General features: G+C 44.5%; 1 protein-coding gene across 4 annotated transcripts in view; it reads left to right on the forward strand.

Annotated features, from left to right (window-relative positions):
* The window catches only part of LOC112262770 (clathrin heavy chain 1), a 33,691-nt gene that overhangs the window by 13,086 nt on the left and 2,607 nt on the right, over positions 1-17,998 (forward strand). For 2 of the 4 annotated variants that reach the window (XM_042331466.1, XM_042331467.1), the window contains 26 exons: positions 92-289; positions 594-794; positions 1,123-1,275; positions 1,529-1,651; positions 2,374-2,511; positions 2,590-2,754; positions 2,832-3,012; positions 3,658-3,821; positions 3,914-4,039; positions 4,217-4,359; positions 4,540-4,774; positions 4,859-4,981; positions 5,084-5,229; positions 5,387-5,570; positions 5,769-5,961; positions 6,816-6,973; positions 10,231-10,395; positions 10,503-10,610; positions 10,747-10,914; positions 11,024-11,173; positions 11,327-11,458; positions 11,592-11,702; positions 11,786-11,956; positions 12,635-12,856; positions 13,371-13,397; positions 17,786-17,861. In XM_042331466.1, the coding sequence (XP_042187400.1) occupies positions 92-289; positions 594-794; positions 1,123-1,275; positions 1,529-1,651; positions 2,374-2,511; positions 2,590-2,754; positions 2,832-3,012; positions 3,658-3,821; positions 3,914-4,039; positions 4,217-4,359; positions 4,540-4,774; positions 4,859-4,981; positions 5,084-5,229; positions 5,387-5,570; positions 5,769-5,961; positions 6,816-6,973; positions 10,231-10,395; positions 10,503-10,610; positions 10,747-10,914; positions 11,024-11,173; positions 11,327-11,458; positions 11,592-11,702; positions 11,786-11,956; positions 12,635-12,856; positions 13,371-13,397; positions 17,786-17,861 (3,961 nt within the window). The remainder of the gene's footprint in view (positions 1-91; positions 290-593; positions 795-1,122; positions 1,276-1,528; positions 1,652-2,373; positions 2,512-2,589; positions 2,755-2,831; positions 3,013-3,657; positions 3,822-3,913; positions 4,040-4,216; positions 4,360-4,539; positions 4,775-4,858; positions 4,982-5,083; positions 5,230-5,386; positions 5,571-5,768; positions 5,962-6,815; positions 6,974-10,230; positions 10,396-10,502; positions 10,611-10,746; positions 10,915-11,023; positions 11,174-11,326; positions 11,459-11,591; positions 11,703-11,785; positions 11,957-12,634; positions 12,857-13,370; positions 13,398-17,785; positions 17,862-17,998) is intronic. The other 2 variants (XM_042331468.1, XM_042331469.1) reach the window with 1 other exon arrangement.

Below are 17,998 nucleotides of genomic sequence, written 5' to 3' on the forward strand. Positions count from 1 at the left end.
ACCAAATTGCAGCCTATTCCTTATGTTGTGCTGTACTTTGAATAGGGCTTTGTTCAGTAGCAGACCATTCATTTGATGCATCCCCCCTCAGGTGTTGTCAGTGTGTGTGGAGGAGGAGAACATAGTGAACTATGCAACCAACGTGCTGCAGAACCCAGACCTGGGCCTGAGGATGGCCATGCGTTCTAACCTGGCCGGGGCAGATGAGTTGTTTGCCAGGAAGTTCAACACGCTGTTCGCCCAGGGTTCCTACTCCGAGGCTGCCAAGGTGGCTGCCTCCACACCAAAGGTAGGTCAGACCCCAGGGCCAGGGGAGAGGAGATGATCTATTCGGTCTGGAGGAGGGTTACAGTAACTTTCCTGAAATTCCAGTTGGAGGATTCCCAGAATAAGGAGGGAATATGCAGGATATCCAGAAACCCCCAACCAGAATTTTTGGAAGACCTGGGAATTTGGGGAAAGTTACTGGAACTTTGCAAACCTAAGAGGAGACTATTGTCTTTCAATATATCCTCCTTAGCTTTGTTATACACTTCGCTACAATAACACTATATTGTCCTCTTCCTCTCCTATACTCCCCCTCCCTCCTCCAGGGTATCCTGCGTACAGCGGAGACCATCCGTAAGTTCCAGAGTGTGCCAAGCCAGCCGGGCCAGGCCTCTCCCCTGCTTCAGTACTTTGGCATCCTGCTGGACCAGGGCCAGCTTAACAAGTTTGAGTCTCTGGAGCTGTGCAGGCCCGTGCTACAGCAGGGACGCAAGCAGCTGCTGGAGAAGTGGCTGAAAGAGGACAAGGTAGGACTGACTGGAGATTCAGCTGTGGACTAGACAGTTTTGCCACATTGACATGGTAGTCATTTAGCAGATGCTCTTATCCAGAGAGACTTACTGTTGGTGCATTCATCTTAAGATAGCTAGGTGGGACAACCATATATCTGTCATAGCTACTTTATTGACAAAAAGTGTACTTACTATCAGCAAAGTCTGAGCTTGTACAATGCTCACACACACTATGTAAACAGGAGTCCTTTAACAGGGTCCATTGAGACTTTCAACCTGTTCCCTTTGTATATTTACTCTGAAAATGCAGTATAGCTACAGTTGATGTACTGTGTGTGTGTAGCTGGAGTGTTGTGAGGAGCTTGGTGACCTGGTTAAGGCAGTAGATCCTACTCTGGCCCTCAGCGTCTACCTCAGGGCCAACGTACCCAGCAAGGTGATCCAGTGCTTCGCTGAGACCGGACAGTTCCAGAAGATAGTGCTTTACGCCAAGAAGGTACAAGTCCATCCACTCTGGAAGTGAAATCTCTTTGGATGTGTTGCAAATTGCACCCTATTCCCAGTATAGTGCCCTGGTCAAAAGTAGCGCACTATGAAGGGAATATGGTGTCATTTGGGATGCACAACTCTCATAGTATCTCATAGCATTTTCCTCTATGAATTCAGATTTGGCATGGGATCCTGCTTGTCTCATCAGATGACGGTGTTGTGATGTGGCCTCCCTCTCCCCCTCTCTCTCCCTGGTGTAGGTGGGCTACTCTCCAGACTGGGTGTTTCTGTTGAGGAATGTGATGCGGGTCAGTCCAGAACAGGGTCTACAGTTCTCTCAGATGCTGGTTGCAGATGAGGAGCCCCTGGCCAACATCAACCAGGTAACAGACACACACACACACACACACACATACACACTGCCCAGTGTGGGAGCCTCCCGGTTTGTTATTCCATGTGGGAGAGCAATGCCAGGAATTCTCTGACTGAGTGAGCCTTCCTCCTTTTAATGGCATATCAACTTTCCCTTCCTCCTGTCTGAACTGGCTCTGGGTACAAGTTGCCCACAACCACAGATTTAGGTTGCCTATTCCCAATCATGGTGCACTACTTTCAACCAAAGCCCTATGGGCCCTGGTCAACTTTAGTTCTCTATATAACAATAATAATAATAATAATAATAAGATGCCTTTTTGGACACACGCCTATAATCATGAGTTTAGAGGTAATGTCATGCTACCTGATGATTCCCACATTCTGAATGGAATTCTTTCAAATTAATATTATACTGTCTTCCTGTTGGTTCCTTATAAGCTGCTCCTTTGAGAGCAAATCCCCCTCTAACCCTTAGCTCTTAGGTACTAAAGTATAGCAGATTGGAGAGGTTCAAAATGTATACCGTAGCATATCAGAAAGTGGTGCAATTACCATATTACTTATCATACCTAAACGATTGTTTTGGGATCTACACGGTGTCTATGGCACTAGAGGTTGTATTAGGGTTGAGAGCAATCTGATCCAGTAGTGTACTCCCTATGACACTTGATTACCTCTTTCTCTCCTGTGATTGGTTGCTGATGTCCCCTCTCTCTCCTGATTGGTGTAGATAGTGGATGTGTTCATGGAGGGCAGTCTGATCCAGCAGTGCACCTCATTCCTATTGGACGCTCTGAAGAACAACCAGCCAGCCGAGGGACACCTACAGACACGCCTACTGGAAATGAATCTCCTCCATGCTCCCCAGGTAAACACACACACACCTTTCATTATGTCAGTTGTGTTTCTATTGGTCCGTTGTGTTATAACTTGTGCGTGTATCCAGGTGGCCGATGCAATCCTGGGAAACCAGATGTTTAGTCACTATGACCGAGCCCACATCGCCCAGCTGTGTGAGAAGGCTGGGCTGCTGCAGAGGGCTCTAGAGCACTACACTGACCTGTTCGACATCAAAAGGACTCTCGTACACACACACCTGCTCAACCCTGAGGTATGTACCTGTAGGTGTGTTTAAATGTATCCTCTGTGTGGGGTGTGTTGTAGTAACCCTCTCCTCTCTCCCTGCAGTGGCTGGTGAACTTCTTTGGCGCCCTGTCAGTAGAGGACTCTATAGAGTGTCTTCGGGCTATGTTATCAGCCAACATCCGACAGAACCTTCAGCTGTGTGTCCAGGTGGCATCTAAATACCACGAACAGCTGGGAACAAATGCCCTGGTGGATCTCTTCGAGTCCTTCAAGAGTTTTGAGGGTATGTCTGGATCTGGCCTATTATGTTTTAAAATGTGTCAGCTTATGGCCTGTGTGTAATACAATGTAATATTATTATCTACAATGTATGTTCTTAACTCTGGGCAACATGGGCCAGGGAGGCTCACAGGGATATTGGTATCCACAGCACTCCACCAATTATAAATTGTTAAACTCAATACTATTCCCCATTTTATAATTATTTTACATGAATGCACTGTAATTTAAGCTTGTAAAGTGTTATCTGCCTCATGGCAAAATGTGTAGAATTGCGGGAAATTAGCTTGAAAACGGCAAAATTTTCTCTCCGATGCCAAGAGGCGGCCTTTAAAATTGATATTTTCCCGTGCCTGAGACTCGGTTTATCAGCCATGTACTGCAGCATCCAAAGTAAAACTCCTTGTAGGTTATTTTTATTGTACTTGAGTCTGATTATGAGGTGGTCCCTGATGAATTTGCTAACACAAAAGGGGTATACCATGGGTTTACATCTCCTACCTTTGCTGTCCTCTCTTTATGGTCCTATCGCCCAAAAAATACACACAACCCCCCTTTTTTTTTTTTTTTTTTTACGTGTTGGTTTACCTGGGCGGCATTCACAGGAAAACTAGGAATCCAATGTGAAACGGTGTTCTTCCTCCCCTAGGTGTGTTCTACTTCCTGGGTTCCATAGTGAACTTTAGCCAGGACCCCGACGTTCATTTTAAATACATCCAGGCGGCCTGTAAGACCGGACAGATCAAGGAGGTGGAACGCATCTGTAGAGAGAGCAACTGTTACGACCCGGACAGGGTCAAGAACTTCCTCAAGGTACCAGGGCGACCCTAGCAGGGTTGGTTGGGGGGAACGTTTAACACAGTCGTTAGTCTAGCAGACTACAATCTCGCTTTCTCTCTCATCAGGAGGCTAAACTGACAGACCAGCTGCCTCTGATCATAGTGTGTGACCGCTTTGACTTTGTCCATGACCTGGTTCTCTACCTCTACCGCAACACTCTGCAGAAGTACATTGAGATCTATGTTCAGAAGGTAAGAGTCATCAGTCTGGCAGTAGGCACAGTGAGGAGGAACACAGCACTGCAGGGAAGGAAGATAAAACATGTCAAGATACCTTATTGTTGGTTTTACCAATAGCATTAGCTATCCTAGAAATATTTTCTGCTGTCATTGCCTCGCATTGATGTGTGTGTGTGTGTGTGTGTGTAGGTGAACCCTAGCCGGCTGCCGGTGGTGATAGGAGGTCTGTTGGATGTAGACTGTGCTGAAGATGTCATTAAGAACCTGATCTTGGTGGTGAGAGGACAGTTCTCCACAGACGAGCTGGTGGCAGAGGTGGAGAAGAGGAACAGGTACAGACACACCACTTACACACATGGTCTCCAACACTATCTGCTCCTGTACTTCCTCAACATTTCGTCTTTCAGGCCTCTTTTCCCCCCTGTGAGGCCATACTTCAAATTCCAAGTATTGTGTGTGACTTAGGTGTTGGAAAGGGGCTCTCAGAAGTACATTTTGTGTGTGTCCCCCAGACTGAAGCTGTTGTTGCCGTGGCTGGAGTCTCGTATCCACGAGGGCTGTGAGGAGCCGGCTACTCACAATGCCTTGGCTAAGATCTACATAGACAGTAACAACAACCCGGAGCGCTTCCTGAAGGAGAACACCTTCTACGACAGCACTGTAGTGGGGAAGTATTGTGAGAAGAGAGACCCCCACCTCGCCTGTGTCGCCTATGAGAGGGGCCAGTGTGACCTGGACCTTATCAAGGTCTGAGCACGCACGCTCGTACACCCTCCCACGCACACGACCATGATGCATTGATTGATGTGGTTTCATTGTGCTCTGTTGTAGGTGTGCAATGAGAACTCCCTGTTCAAGAGTGAGGCTCGCTACCTGGTCAGACGGAAAGACCCAGAACTATGGGCCAATGTTCTAGAGGAGAACAACCCTTATAGACGCCAACTCATAGACCAGGTCAGTAGAATACCCACTCATAACCCTGTGTTGGTATACTGTGTTTTACCTGCTTCCTTGTGTTCTGACCTGTGGTTCCCTGTGGTAACTTGTGTTGGCCAGGTGGTGCAGACAGCTCTGTCAGAGACCCAGGACCCAGAGGAGGTATCGGTGACTGTCAAGGCCTTTATGACAGCTGACCTGCCCAATGAGCTCATCGAACTACTGGAGAAGATTGTACTGGACAACTCAGTCTTCAGCGAGCACCGGTCAGTCACCACACGTTTTCTCTCTCTCTGTCACACACACACTACTTGGCACCAAAGTTAAGCTTCGAGGATGAAAAGACTAAAATATTTCAGAAGTTCTACTAATATCTGTAGTTGATATCTTATCTAGCGTCTTTATCTTCTGTTTCTCCTCCAGAAACCTCCAGAACCTGTTGATCCTGACGGCCATCAAGGCCGACCGGACACGTGTGATGGAGTACATCAACCGCCTAGACAACTACGACGCCCCAGACATTGCTAACATCGCCATCAGCAACGAGCTCTTCGAGGAGGCCTTCGCCATCTTCAAAAAGTTTGACGTCAACACCTCCGCCATTCAGGTAAACAAGAGTCTGAAGATGATCCAAATATTTAGCTAATCATTGTATCTGCTTTATTTCAATGCACCAATAATGCTTTTCTTTGTGCTCCTTACAAATATTTTATCACGGTACCCTCTATTTAATACCAATAATACTTTTCTTTGTGCTATTTACTCATTCACACAGCGTAACCATACCGTCCACCTGTGTCTCTAGGTTCTGATCGAGCATATCAGTAACCTGGACAGAGCCTATGAGTTTGCAGAGCGTTGTAATGAGGCTGCTGTATGGAGTCAGCTGGCCAGAGCCCAGCTCCAGAGAGACCTGGTTAAAGAGGCCATCGACTCCTACATCAAAGCTGACGACCCGTCATCCTACATGGAGGTGGTCAGCGCGGCCAGCAAGAACGGTAAGACAACACATCACCATAACTAAGCTACACTCACCACCGAGTTCCAAACTGCCTCTGGAAGCAACGTCAGCACAAGAACTGTTCGTCAGGAGCTTCATGAAATGAGTTTCTGTGACCGAGCAGCTGCACACAAGCCTTAGATCACCATGTACAATGCCAAGTGTCGCCATTGGACTCTGGAGCAGTGGAAACACGTTCTATGAAGTGATTAATCCACTTCACCATCTGGCAGTCGGACTAATCTGGATTCGAAGGATGCTAGGAGAACGCTACCTGCCTGAATTCATATTGCCAACGGTAAAGTTTGGTGGATAAAGGAATAGTAATCTGGGGCAGTTTTTTTGTGGTTTGGGCTAGGGAAATGTTAACGCTACAGCATACAATAAAATTCTAGATGATTCTGTACTTCAAACTTTGTGGCAACAGTTTGGGGAAGGCCCTTTCCTGTTTCAGCATGACAATGCCTCTGTGCACAAACTGAGGTCCATACAGAAATGGTTTGTTGAGATCGGTGTGGAAGAACTTGACTGGCCTGCACAGATCCCTGACCTCAACCCCATCGAAGACCTTTGGGATGAATTGGAACGCCCACTGCGAGCTAGGCCTAATCGCTCAACATCAGTGCCCGACCTCACTAATGTTCTTGTGGCTGAATGGAAGCAAGCCCCTGCAGCAATGTTCCAATATCTAGTGGAAAGCTTTCCCAGAAGAGTGGAGGCTGTTATAGCAGCAAAGTTGGGACCAACTTCATGATTTTGGAATGAGATGTTCAACAAGCAAGTGTCCACATACTTTTGGTCATGTAGTGTATAATGTTTGTGTGTATGTAATGTATGATGTGTGCATTGTAGATAACTGGGAGGATCTGGTGAAGTTCCTTCAGATGGCTCGTAAGAAGGCCCGGGAGTCCTACGTAGAGACAGAACTCATCTTTGCTCTGGCTAAAACTGGCAGACTGGCCGAACTAGATGAGTTTGTTAACGGCCCTAACAATGCCCATATACAACAGGTAAAGGTGTCAAATACGTATAAAATGCTGATATACAGTGCCTTCGGAAAGTATTCAGACCCCTTGACTTTTTCCACATTTTGTTACATTATAGCCTTATTTTAAAATAGATTCAAATGTTTTTTCTCATCAATCTACACATAATGCCCCATAATGACAAACCAAAAAACGTTTTTTAGAAATGTTTGCAAATTAAAAAAATGTTTGTTTTTTTAAACGGATCACATTTATATAAGTATTCAGGCCATTTACTCAATACTTTATTGAAGCACCTTTGGCAGCGATTACAGCATTGAGTCTTCTTTGGTATGACGCTACAAGCTTGGTGTATATACAGTGGGGCAAAAAAGTATTTAGTCAGCCACCAATTGTGCAAGTTCTCCCACTTAAGATGAGAGCGGCCTGTAATTTATCATAGGTACACTTCAACTAAGGCAGACAAAATGAGAAAAAAAATCCAGAAAAATCACATTGTAGGATTTTTAATGAATTATTTGCAAATTATGGTGGAAAATAAGTATTTGGTCACCTACAAACAAGCAAGATTTCTGGCTCTCACAGACCTGTAACAACTTCTTTAAGAGGCTCCTCTGTCCTCCACTCATTACCTGTATTAATGGCACCTGTTTGAACTTGTTATCAGTATAAAAGACACCTGTCCACAACCTCAAACAGTCACACTCCTAACTCCACTATGGCCAAGACCAAAGAGCTGTCAAAGGACACCAGAAACAAAATTGTAGACCTGCACCAGGCTGGGAAGACTGAATCTGCAATAGGTAAGCAGCTTGGTTTGAAGAAATCAACTGTGGGAGCAATTATTAGGAAATGGAAGACATACAAGACCACTGATAATCTCCCTCGATCTGGGGCTCCACGCAAGATCTCACCCCGTGGGGTCAAAATGATCACAAAATCCCAGAACCACACGGGGGGACCTAGTGATTGAGCTGCAGAGAGCTGGGACCAAAGTAACAAAGCCTACCATCAGTAACACACTACGCCGCCAGGGACTCAAATCCTGCAGTGCCAGACATGTCCCCCTGCTTAAGCCAGTACATGTCCAGGCCTGTCTGAAGTTGGCTAGAGAGCATTTGGATGATCCAGAAGAAGATTGGGAGAATGTCATATGGTCAGATGAAACCAAAATATAACTTTTTGGTAAAAACTCAACTCGTCGTGTTTGGAGGACAAAGAATGCTGAGTTGCACCCAAAGAACACCATACCTACTGTGAAGCATGGGGGTGGAAACATCATGCTTTGGGGCTGTTTTTCTGCAAAGGGACCAGGACGACTGATCCGTGTAAAGGAAAGAATGAATGGGGCCATGTATCGTGAGATTTTGAGTGAAAACCTCCTTCCATCAGCAAGGGCATGGAAGATGAAACGTGGCTGGGTCTTTCAGCATGACAATGATCCCAAACACACCGCCCGGGCAACGAAGGAGTGGCTTCGTAAGAAGCATTTCAACGTCCTGGAGTGGCCTAGCCAGTCTCCAGATCTCAACCCCATAGAAAATCTTTGGAGGGAGTTGAAAGTCTGTGTTGCCCAGCAACAGCCCCAAAACATCACTGCTCTAGAGGAGATCTGCATGGAGGAATGGGCCAAAATACCAGAAACAGTGTGTGAACACCTTGTGAAGACTTACAGAAAACGCTTGACCTCTGTCATTGCCAACAAAGGGTATATAACAAAGTATTGAGAAACTTTTGTTATTGACCAAATACTTATTTTCCACCATAATTTGCAAATAAATTCATAAAAAATCCTACAATGTGGGTTTCTGGAGAAAAAAATTCTCATTTTGTCTGTCATAGTTGAAGTGTACCTATGATGAAAATTACTTTTTTGCCCCACTGTGTGTGTATGTATGTATGTATATGCCTCTCAAGCGTTGCTGCATAGCTATTTTCAGGTCTCTCCAGTGACGTTTGATCGGGTTCAAGTCCGGGCTGAAGCTGGGCCACTTAAGGACATTCAGAGGCTGTGTGCTTAGGGTCGTTGTCCTGTTGGAAGGTGAACCTTCGCCCCAGTCTGAGAACCTGCTCCAGGTCGCTCAGGACTTCATCAATAATCTTGCAGTACTTGGCTTCGTTCATCTTTGCCTCGATCCTGACTTGTCTCCCAGTCCCTGCAGCTGAACCTCCTCCCCCCACATGATGCTGCCACCACCATGCTTCACCATAGGGATGGTGACATGTTTCCTCCAGATGTGACGCTTGGCATTCAGGCCAAAGAGTTCAATCTTGGTTTCATCAGACCAGAGAATCGTGTTTCTCATGGTCTGAGTCCTTTGGGTTCATTTTGGATAACTCCAAGCGGACTGTCATGTGCCCTTTACTGAGGAGTGGCTTCCATCTGGCCACTACCATAAAGGCCTGAGGGTGGAGTGCTGCAGAGATGGTTGTCCTTCTGGAAGGTTCTCCCGTCTCCACAGAGGAACTCTGGAGCACTGTCAGTGTGACCATCGGGTTCTCATTCACCTCCCTGACCAAGGCCATTCTCCCCCGATTGATCAGTTTGGATGGGCGGCCAGCTCTAGGAAGAGTCTTGGTGGTTCCAAGCTTCTTCCATTTAAGAATGATGGAGGCCACTGTGTTCTTGGGGACCTTCAATGCTGCAGAAATGTTTTGGTACCCTTCCCCAGATCTGTGCCTTGACACAATCCTATCTCGGAGCTCTACGGACAATTCCTTTGACCACATGGCTTGGTTTTTGCTCTGACATGCGCTCTCAACTGTGTGACCTTTTTATATTGACAGGTGTGTGTGCCTTTCCAAATTTATATTGACAGGTGTGTGCCTTTCCAAATCATGTCTAATCAATTGAATTTCCCACAGGTGGACTCAAATAAGAATGAAGTTGTAGAAACATCTCAAGGATGATCAATGGAAACAGGATGCACCTGAGCTCAATTTAGTCTCATAGCAAAGGGTCTGAATTCTTATGTAAATAAAGTATTTGTTTTTAACTTTTGATAAATTTGCAAAAATGTCTAAACCTGTTTTTGCTTTGTCATTATTGGGTATTGTGTTTGTGTATATTGCGGAGTTATTTTGACATTTTTCTTTAATCAATTTTAGAATAAGGCTCACAAGTAACAATGTGGAAAAAGTCAAGGGTTCTGAATACTTTCCGAAGGCACTGTATATTAACATGCAACGGTTGGTCACTGAGACCCTTTGTCTCAACTCCTCTTTCTCCCTCTCCACTCATTCCTCCCTTTCTCTCTCTTCCTGTTCTTCTCCTCATCCAGGTGGGAGATAGGTGTTTTGAGGAGGGCATGTATGATGCTGCCAAGCTGCTGTATAATAATGTGTCCAACTTTGCCCGCCTGGCGTCCACGCTGGTCCACCTAGGAGAGTACCAGGCTGCTGTGGACAGCGCCAGGAAAGCCAACAGCACACGCACCTGGAAGGAGGTGCACCTTAACATTTCTACACACATTCTGCTCTATGGGGAAGAGATAGATGGAAGCTCCATTTGTTGGGCTGTGTATCATGACTTCTTTTTCTTTCTTCCCCCCAGGTGTGTTTTGCGTGTGTGGCTGGGGAGGAGTTTCGGTTGGCTCAGATCTGTGGTCTTCACATCGTCATCCACGCTGATGAACTGGAGGAGCTCATCAGTGACTATCAGGTAAATACACTTTATCATTCACCTGATGAGGCCCTCCATAGTTTACTGTCAGGTGTTTACTGTTTTCAGATATTTCAGGTGTCTGTACAGTATCTATGTTTTGTGGATAACTCACGTTTGTCTCTGTGTGCATCAGGACCGGGGCTATTATGAGGAGCTGATAGCCCTGTTGGAGGCAGCATTGGGTTTGGAGCGCGCTCACATGGGCATGTTCACAGAGCTGGCCATCCTCTACTCCAAATTCAAACCCCAGAAGATGAGAGAACATCTGGAACTCTTCTGGTCCCGTGTCAACATCCCTAAGGTGTGATGCATGTGTATGTGTGGCTCTGAAAATATTTATTGGAAGTAAATATTTCTCTCTCCCATATCGGTCATCTCTGTTACCTCACTTCCTGCGGTTTTCCAATCAGGTGCTGCGAGCGGCGGAGCAGTCCCACCTGTGGGCGGAGCTAGTGTTTCTGTATGATAAATACGAGGAGTATGACAATGCTGTCCTCACGATGATGTCACACCCTACTGACGCATGGAAGGAGGTGCAGTTCAAGGACATCATCGCCAAGGTAACAACCTCCGCAGCCCTCTCACAATACAGTTGAGAACCTCACTGAAGGACTAAAAGTATACTAACCACAACTGTAGCCAATCGCTCTCATTTTCTAGTTCTTTCACCTCTCTTCACAAGGAACTTCATTGTGTTGTATAACTCTTTCTAGGTGGCCAATGTGGAGCTGTACTACAAATCCCTTTCCTTTTACCTGGATTACAAACCTCTGCTGACAAACGACCTTCTGACCATACTGTCACCACGGTTAGACCACAGCCGGGCGGTCACATACTTCACCAAGGTAATCAATCAAAAAAACAGTCATTTAAACCAGGAATTGAATGAATGTAAACAAAAAATACATGTAATTGCACAATAGAACACTTTCAATTTAGCAGCAACACAAGACCAAATAATGTGACGTCTGTCTCCAGAGGAACCAGTTGAAGTTGGTAAAGCCTTACCTGCGGTCAGTCCAGAGTCACAACAACAAGGGAGTCAACGAGGCCCTCAATAACCTACTGACGGAGGAGGAGGACTACCAGGTGTGTGTGTGTGTGTGTGTGTGTGTGTGTGTTTTTTTGTCCATAGACTCTGAGCCTGATTTGTCTGCCTGTGTTGTCTATAGGGTCTGAGGGCATCGATCGACGCGTATGGTAACTTTGACACCATTGTTCTGGCCCAGAGACTGGAGAAGCATGAGCTGATTGAGTTCAGACGCATAGCAGCATACCTCTACAAAGGCAACAACCGCTGGAGACAGAGCGTGGAACTCTGCAAGAAGGACAAATTATACAAGGTAAACATTTTAGATACGAGCTGTTCCTGCCAAACCAGCGTCTGGATGCAGACACACTGCTGTGCACAGGGTTTTCCTCTTTTTGCACGGAACATTTTTGTTGTTGGACCCTTTAACATTTCACTCTACTCTGACTATAGCCTGATGCGGACACTGTTTCGCTTTGAAGGAGGGAAATTCTAGTGAATACATTTGGCCAACTGCAACCTGTTCAAATAAGTGTCTTCAGTTTTCTCCTCAGTAGCTTTTCAGCTTTGCAATAGTATGTAACCACTGGTGCAACATCTATGAGAATCAAAATGTTCCCGAGTGGTGCAGCGGTTTAAGGTACTGCATCGCAGTTCTAGAGGCGTCACTACAGACTGGTTCGATTTCACAACGGGCTGTGATTCGGCGTCCCATAGGGCGTTGCACAATTGTCCCAGCATCGTCCGTGTTAGGGTTTGGCCGGTGTAGACCGTCATTGTAAATAAGAATTTGTTCTTAACTGACTTGCCTAGTTAAATAAAGTTTAAAATAAAAAATATCTGTACCTTCCTCTGTCAGCCTGTCTCAGGATGGGATGCTGGATGCTCTAGACACCCTGCTGTAGTTTCAAATAAATTTTTTAATCGATCCCAAATCAATCCACTAATCAATCAGTCAATAAAGCCCCCTCTTCCTGTGTGTGTTCGTCAGGATGCAATGCTGTATGCTGCCGAGTCTAAGGATGCAGAGTTGGCTGAGACCCTGCTGCAGTGGTTCCTCGAGGAGGGTAGGAAGGAGTGTTTCGCTGCCTGTCTGTTTGCCTCCTATGACCTGCTGCACCCTAATGTGGTGCTGGAGCTGGCCTGGAGACACAACATCATGGACTTTGCCATGCCATACTTCATCCAGGTCATGAGGGAGTATCTCACCAAGGTCAGTCCTGCTGTAAACACAGCAAGCACAGGCTGTGTCCGAAATGGCACCCTGCCACTGCTTTTGAACAGAACCCCATGAGCCCTGGTCAAATTGGTGCACTATATAGAGAATAGGGTGCCATTTGGGACACACATCACATTTGTTTTCAGTGGGTGAAAATGTTGTAAAATATAAGATAAATAATGGATCTCTTCCTGCTAACAGACAGGGTAGAAATGAAGCAATACTTTTGGGAATACAAATGAAGAGGAAAGTAGTGGAAAGTTTACTTAAAGATGTGATAATGCTGCTAGGGGATGCTTTCACTAGGTTTCTTTTCAAAGGCTAGAATGATTCTGTACAATTATACAACTTGATTATTTTGTATTTCTTCACTAAGTTAAAAACATGAGCCACTAAATTGGGGAACCCTAGCATTCCTCTAGAGTTAAAGCAGTCTCTCATGACACCACTTCCTGTAACCTTTGACCCCAAGCCATGTGAGGTCAAAGAACTTTTGGTTCTCTTCCAGGTTGATGAGGTTGCGGAGAAGGTGACGGTCTCTGGATCTTTAATTCTTTCTTTTTTTGTTCTGTCTGTTTTCTGTTGTAACATAGACCCTGGGTTTCTGATGTAGGAACCTACCATGGTAGAACAGTGTGATATTGGAGGGAGTGCTGGCCAGCCCTGGTCCTAGAGAACCCTGCACCCCCTGTGAAGTTATGTTCCCGCCCAGCACCAACACACCTGATTCAGCAAATTGTGTTTCTAGATTGAAGTCTGAATCAGGCGTGTAAGTGCAGGGCTGAAACAAAAACCTCTAGGCATCAAGCACATAGAAACCATGTGTTTGATATCATTCCACTCCAGTCATTACCACGGTCCTGTCCTCCCCAATTAAGGTGCCACCAACCTCCTGTGCTCTAGGACCAGGGTTGGCCACCCCCGGGTCTCCTCTAACTGCTAATCCCTGACTGCTTGCTCCTAGTTAACAGTAACACGTGGTAGAACATAGACCAGTAACACGTGGTAGAACATAGACCAGTAACACGTGGTAGAACATAGACCAGTAACACGTGGTAGAACAGTAACACGTGGTAGAAGGTGCCAAAGGTGAGACCAAGTCACTATTATTCGAGTCACAAGTAGAATGGGTCACGACTCGAGTCAATTCCAAGTCGAGTCACAAGTTGTCAAGTAAAAAACATATATATATATATATATATATATATGTGTATATGTATATATATATATGTATATATGTGTGTGTGTGTGTGTGTGTGTGTGTGTCTACAACACATTTTGACTAGTCAATGTAATTGTAAAATAGGGACATGTATCAGTCGTGAGGGCATGACATCAGCAGAAGGCAAGGCAGGTTGATGTGCTCAGTGTAGATTTATTTACAGGCCTTGGTAATCCAATGGTGAAAGTGCCATATCCTACAAAAGGTATACGTAGATTTTCCAAATATACACAATCAATAGCCCAAAAGAAATATCCTCTGTATCGGGCTTAACCTGTCCTATCTGAACAGACCCAGGTAGAGGGCAAGACTGTACAGCCTCGCCTTGAGAAACCAAAGCTCTAACAGGTAGGTCTACATAAATTATAAAAGCACTTGGCCCCTAGGACCATACAATTTCCCAATTGGCAATTACAACCAATAATGGTTCTACAATGTAAAAGGCAATTTCCACATCCATTGGTACATTCCTCTTAATCAGACGTAATGATTATTATTGGTATTTCAACACCATGCATACATGGAAGAATTTTATTTTATTCAACGTTCTGACTCCAAAGTGTGGAGCACAGGCCTATTTCTATGGGCACTGAGGCATGCACGCTCCTGTTACGCACAACCAGAATGACAGAGACTAATGGTGCTTTCAAGACAACTGGGAACTCTGAAAAGTACAAGGTTAAATCATGATGTCAGTGATATCATGTTGGAAAGTCGGAGCTCTAGATAGAGTCCCGACATCCCAAGTTTAATGACCGTTGAGTCGGAGCTCGCTTTTTTTCAAGTTCCCAGTTGTCTTGAATGTACCGAAGTCGGAGATTTCCGAGTTTCCGGTTGTTTTGAACGTGGTAGTAGGACACAGACACACGCAACTCTGGGAAATTTGAACAAAGGAAACTATACGTTGAATGAAATGAAGAGAACTTGTACCTCCATGAGTCTTGTGAACGTTCATGTGCAACAATAAACATCCCGCCACTCGGAGGGTAAGAAATGGTTGGCTAAATGAAAGGCCTAGCAAACATGAAATAGAAATGTCTACGTGTTGCAATAAACTACAGGGATGGAATGATGAAACGCCAGCAATTATTGTGGTATTAGATGTAATATAGATTGACCACATGGGGCCTATGCATTTAAATGTTTGAAATTAAAAGCAAACATTTTCAACAAGAGAAAAAGCACTTTACTTACGGGAGCTTGGAGACCGCAAGTGAAGACCGCGACTATGGTGCGTCTTTGCCACAGTAATAATTCATTTTAAAAACAAATTCCAAATGCAAGCTTCAGTAAATGATCAATTTCAAGCAATTGTTACATACCAAAAGACCAGTAGGCCCATGCTAGTAGTTATTGCTCCATTGCTGGTGAGCTTGCAAAGTAAACAGGTAATATTCTTGATCACCAAACCATTTTTGAAGATACATATTTATTTTATTTAATATGGCAATCCTCTCTCTCCACAATTTGACATTTGCTCATTTGTACAGCAAATCAGCAATCCGTTCACTAGCTCCAATCAGTGTACATTTCACTAGACAATCTTTTGCAGATTTTTTTGCAAGTGTGAAGCTACTGCCTCTGGCTGTGTAGAATAATCCACATAAATAAACTCTTCTACAAAATGAGTGACAGACAAAACATTACGAAATCTGGCCAGATAAGGTCAAAGTCGAGTCTTGAGTCAAGTTATTTTTATTTTCTCTCAAGTCTCGAGTCATCAAATTTGTGACTCGAGTCCACATTATGTGACTCCAGTCCACAACTCTGGAAGGTGCTGTGCTGTAATCCTCCACATCAGTAGTCAGCTAGCCTGAGTGTCAATCTGTTTGTTCTATCATGCCAACTCCTTGTCACATATTGGCCTGACAATGACGGCAATGGAGTTGGCAATAGTACTAACAGATCTTGGACCAGGCTAGTAGTCAGCAGCTCCAGGGCTGTAGGGTCTGCTGGTTTCCTCTGTACTCACCTGGTTAGATGGGCAGCAGATGAAGTGTTGCAGACACAGTGACGCTTCCTGGATGACTGGAGTCGCAGACCCCTGCTGCAGATACAGATCTGTTGTACTATTCTCATATAGCTTTAACAACAGTGTAGTGCACAGTACCACATAGTGAGAAGATTCCCTAGGTATACAGCCACAGACAACCAAATGCACCTCTCCCACACACTGTGTGTGTCCCCCAAGTGGCACCATATTCCCTACTAGCTTTCTACACTTTAATGATTTGAATCATAAGAGGAGGCCTGTACTCCCTTGTCTCTTTCCCTTCTGCTGCTGAAATTCTTACCGTTGTAGTTATTCCATTGTAATTGTTCAAAATGATTTAATTGCATGAATTTATTATTATTAATAATACTTTTATTTGTATAGCGCTTTTCAATAGAGGCAACAAAGTCCTTCCCGTCATAAAATTATACAATAAAAAGTACTAACAAAGACCAGAGGAAGGACAATGAAACAAAAACGCTAATAAATCATACATGAAAGTATCTTTATGAAAGGGTCCTCAGTGGGGATTTAGAGGCACTGAATCTGCAAATCCATTCCAAAGTCCAATGGTAAATAATGGCAAATGCCCAGTGTTCTTTTATTTTCAACCTAGACTTTGGAATGGTCAACGTTGCCCTGCCAGAGGATCTCATGCTGTGTCCTGGCTCGAAAGGGAGATAAATGATCTGAGATATAGGATTGGGCTAAACCACTCCTAGCCTTAAACGTGATTAATACAATTTGAAAATCGATTGTAAAAGTGACTGGTAGCCACTATAGAAAAGCTAAAACAGGTGCAATATGGTTACATTTCCTGATGCCTGTTAAAAGCAGAGCTGCAGCATTTTGAACTACCTGTAGATGGAGTGATTTCTAAGACGTATACAAGGAGTATTACATGACGTAAATTAAACATTTCTGTTTGACTCTTGAACACATCAGAATCCTTGCTTGATTTATGTTTTATTTAGCCTTTATTTGACCATGTGCTTCTCACACTTCTGAAGCATTGCCTGGGAAGATTGCTGAACATTTTACTTTAACAAAATGACCACAAACTAGCCTTGGATAAGATAGCAGTTAAATGTACCGCTTACAGTAAAAAGGTAAATAAAGATGCATGCTCTTAACCAAGCAAAATACCTTTGATAAACAGCTCTAGATGAATTGATGAAATGTAGCATTTTGCTAGGTAAGGAGTGCCCTGTAGTAGAAGCATGCTAAGTTATGATTTAGGTTTGTCTGTTTTGCTCCTGGACTGCGATGTGTTTGTGTTTTCTAAGATTGGATAAAAGTGGACTGTCAGTATCTTGGCATGGACTGAGCTTCTCCTCAACAGGAGACACAATGAAATGCTAATAAAGAGTAGTTTTAAAGAGTAGTTTTAAAGACGCTTCCTCACCTGTAAGGAAAGCTGTAGTGAAGTTTCTCACCAGTTCCGCATGATATCTTCTCTAAGGCATCCTCACTGTAGAGCTATATACTAGTCTATAAAGTATGATATTGAAAGGTGTAGTGTATAATATTGTGTGTAGTGTTGTCTTCATGACAAAAGTTAACACCAATAAATTAATTTCTGTCTGCAGAACATTAAGATTTGTAGTTTTTTTTTTTTTTTTTTTTTTTTTTTAAATTCTAGTGAGCTCACCCATTATGCGGCTGACTGGCTCCTCTCTCTGACTCCTGTCTTACCCTCTGTTCTCAGGTGGACAAACTGGAGGAGTCAGAAAGCCAAAGGAAGACTGAGGAAAAAGTCCCAGAACCCACCCCCATAGTGTTTGGTAGGTTCGGTAGTGCAGTCTATGATGCTTTTAAAATCCCAAACTGGCTCCAGTCCTTCTGCTCCGGTTCCTTCTAGCCTGTTAAAGGAATCCTCTGTGGTGGGGAATGAGTCATGGATTCTGAATGTAACGCTAGA

Source organism: Oncorhynchus tshawytscha, linkage group LG12 (genome assembly GCF_018296145.1).
Source record: "Oncorhynchus tshawytscha isolate Ot180627B linkage group LG12, Otsh_v2.0, whole genome shotgun sequence".
In the NCBI taxonomy this organism is placed as follows: Eukaryota; Metazoa; Chordata; class Actinopteri; order Salmoniformes; family Salmonidae; genus Oncorhynchus; species Oncorhynchus tshawytscha.